Source organism: Alosa sapidissima, chromosome 6 (assembly GCF_018492685.1).
Source record: "Alosa sapidissima isolate fAloSap1 chromosome 6, fAloSap1.pri, whole genome shotgun sequence".
NCBI lineage: Eukaryota > Metazoa > Chordata > Actinopteri > Clupeiformes > Clupeidae > Alosa > Alosa sapidissima.
In genome coordinates, this window is record NC_055962.1 from 13,673,626 (window position 1) to 13,676,125 (window position 2,500).

Below are 2,500 nucleotides of genomic sequence, written 5' to 3' on the forward strand. Positions count from 1 at the left end.
TAGGTAGTGTGCGATAACGATTTTTAGACAACGCGTCAGACCACTCCTTAGGTTGTTAATTGCCACATCCCTTGGCGTATTGTTTAAAAAAGATAACGTGCAAAAAACGAAAATAAACTTTGCGCTGGGAAAATAATGATTTTTCCACCATGCGCCAGTGCGAAAACAGGGCCCTATAATTCAAACCCAAACTTCTTAAAACACACACAATGTCTCTCTCATACATACATACATCTCATACAGTATTTGAGGCAGAACACACACACACACGTATTTGAGGCAGGGTATACACACACACACACACACACATACTTGAGGCAGGGCACGTTATCTCTGGTGTGGTCTGAATTGTTGCTGCTGGTTGATGGGCGTGTCGGAGGGGCGGCGGCCTGAGGGCTAGGGGAGGAGCTAGAAGTGGGGGCCACCTGCGCCTGGTCACCGCCCACGTCTGGAGAGTCCAGATCGCTCAGATCACACTGCATACGGACCTCCAACAACTGAGAACACACACACACACACACACACACACACACACACACACAAATACATGCATACTTATAATACATATATAAATAAATATAATACAACATAATATAATATATTAAATAATAATACAACATAATATAAAGGGATGGTGATGGTGTGGTGGTTTTATCTGGTTCAATTTCCAACTGCCACTGTTGTACCCCTGAGCACAAGGCCTTTAAACCCAGAAGGCAAATCCATCGGTCGACAACGGTTGTACTAACTTTAGAAGATCTTAGAGTTAATATAACTGTAATAGATTTAATCCATACAGCCTGTTCATCTTTTATGAGACTCCAACAAATAGGTGCCACTGAAATGCCATCAAACAATGACATTTCCTTATATTTTACAACCCCTTAACAACACATAAGGTGGCCTTCAGCATGAAATGTTTCGTTGAGATTTTAGTAAATGGAGTACTCCACCACAATTATTAGTGTCACAAAGAACTTTGGAATATTTTTAGATGGCTATGTTTACATGGACACTTCTATTCCGATTAGAAACGGAATAACGGTTCAATAGGAATGAAAATTCCTGATCCGATCAGAATTTTAATCGGAATGAAAGAGGTGGTGTAGTCCGCTCCTATTCTGAAAGAACAGCCATGTCATTCGGATTGCCTGCTGTATCTTCTCAAGGAAAAGTAGGCAACAACGGCTATTCCGATCAAAGATTCTAAAGCGCTTGAGAGCACCTGATCGGAATAAAACATACCCCATGTAAGGAGACGGCAGAATAGTTTAATTGGAATGACAAAAACGCTGTCCATGTAAACGTGGCTATTGTAGTCAGTCACAAAATCATTAATATATTTTACTACTTAGCCATCCATCATATTTTTGTGCCCTGCACAATTCTCTTACTAAAGGCTACGAGTAACTTATTGATAACAAACAAAATTCCATACCAGCTATTGGTGCTGGCAGGGCAGGGCTGGTGTTGAAATGTATAACATCAGTCATAGTCACATCAAACAGAAGTGATGTTTTGACCAAATAGAAGTGTTAATAACAACAACATAATAACAAGTTAATGAAGGTTTCATCAGCATCTGAGAAAGTCAGTGTCATAGTGGATGTTTAGTGTAATTAGTTGAATATTTTGAGTTGGATGTTCTTACTCAATTGAACATAATTGTTGTGGAAGTTGTAAAAATGCTTACTACTATGCGAATGCTTAACACTTTGTGCTCAATGCTTGAAAAGTGCTATATAAATTAATATTATTATTATTATTACTGTATATTGAACCAACTAGAGTTGCGTATAGATTCATAGATTGCCCCCTGTCTTGGTGAAGATCACCTGATTACAGCAGTTGAACAATATGGGAGGAAAAAACTATTTACTCTGTTCAACCAATTGATTGTCTTACACTCTTTCTCAAGAATCAATATTATAGTGAAGATATGTATTAGGCATGTATTAGAATGGACCTATTGCTATTAATTGTGCATGTTGAAAATACAGATATACATTTCTTTTGATTCTATACACTATGCCTACTATGTCAGTAATGTTAATATTTATGGTTCCATGTCATTCAGAATTCTTACATAAACCTACCGCTCAAATCTGCAAGCAACAATATGCAAAACTGTGGCTGTTTTTTTGTAGCATTAGTTACAGCACAATTTGTGTAGATTGTAACTAATGCTACAGTAACATCAATCATACTACATTTATGCAAACACTGGATTTTTTTCTTTTAGTATTCTGTGGCTATTATTGAGGTACAGTCTATAAATTGAGTTAGATGAAAAATGCTACCACAAAACAATTTGAAGACAATTTGTTATCAAAGCTGACAAGATTTTTTCCATATTCAATTTTTTAGTTTTGTTTTGTTTGTTTTGTGAAACTTCTACCACAGCACATAAAGGAACACAGATTGAAGATGAATTGACATTTTTCCCCACATCTAGCAAGGGCCAAGTATACTTAGTCATAAACCTGAAACAAATACAATG

General features: G+C 37.0%; 1 protein-coding gene across 1 annotated transcript in view; it reads right to left on the reverse strand.

Moving 5' to 3' along the window:
- Positions 1–2,500, reverse strand: part of stxbp5a (syntaxin binding protein 5a (tomosyn)) — a 105,547-nt gene that overhangs the window by 27,922 nt on the left and 75,125 nt on the right. The window contains exon 16 of the mRNA XM_042096246.1: positions 313–497. Coding sequence (XP_041952180.1) covers positions 313–497 — 185 coding nt within the window. The remainder of the gene's footprint in view (positions 1–312; positions 498–2,500) is intronic.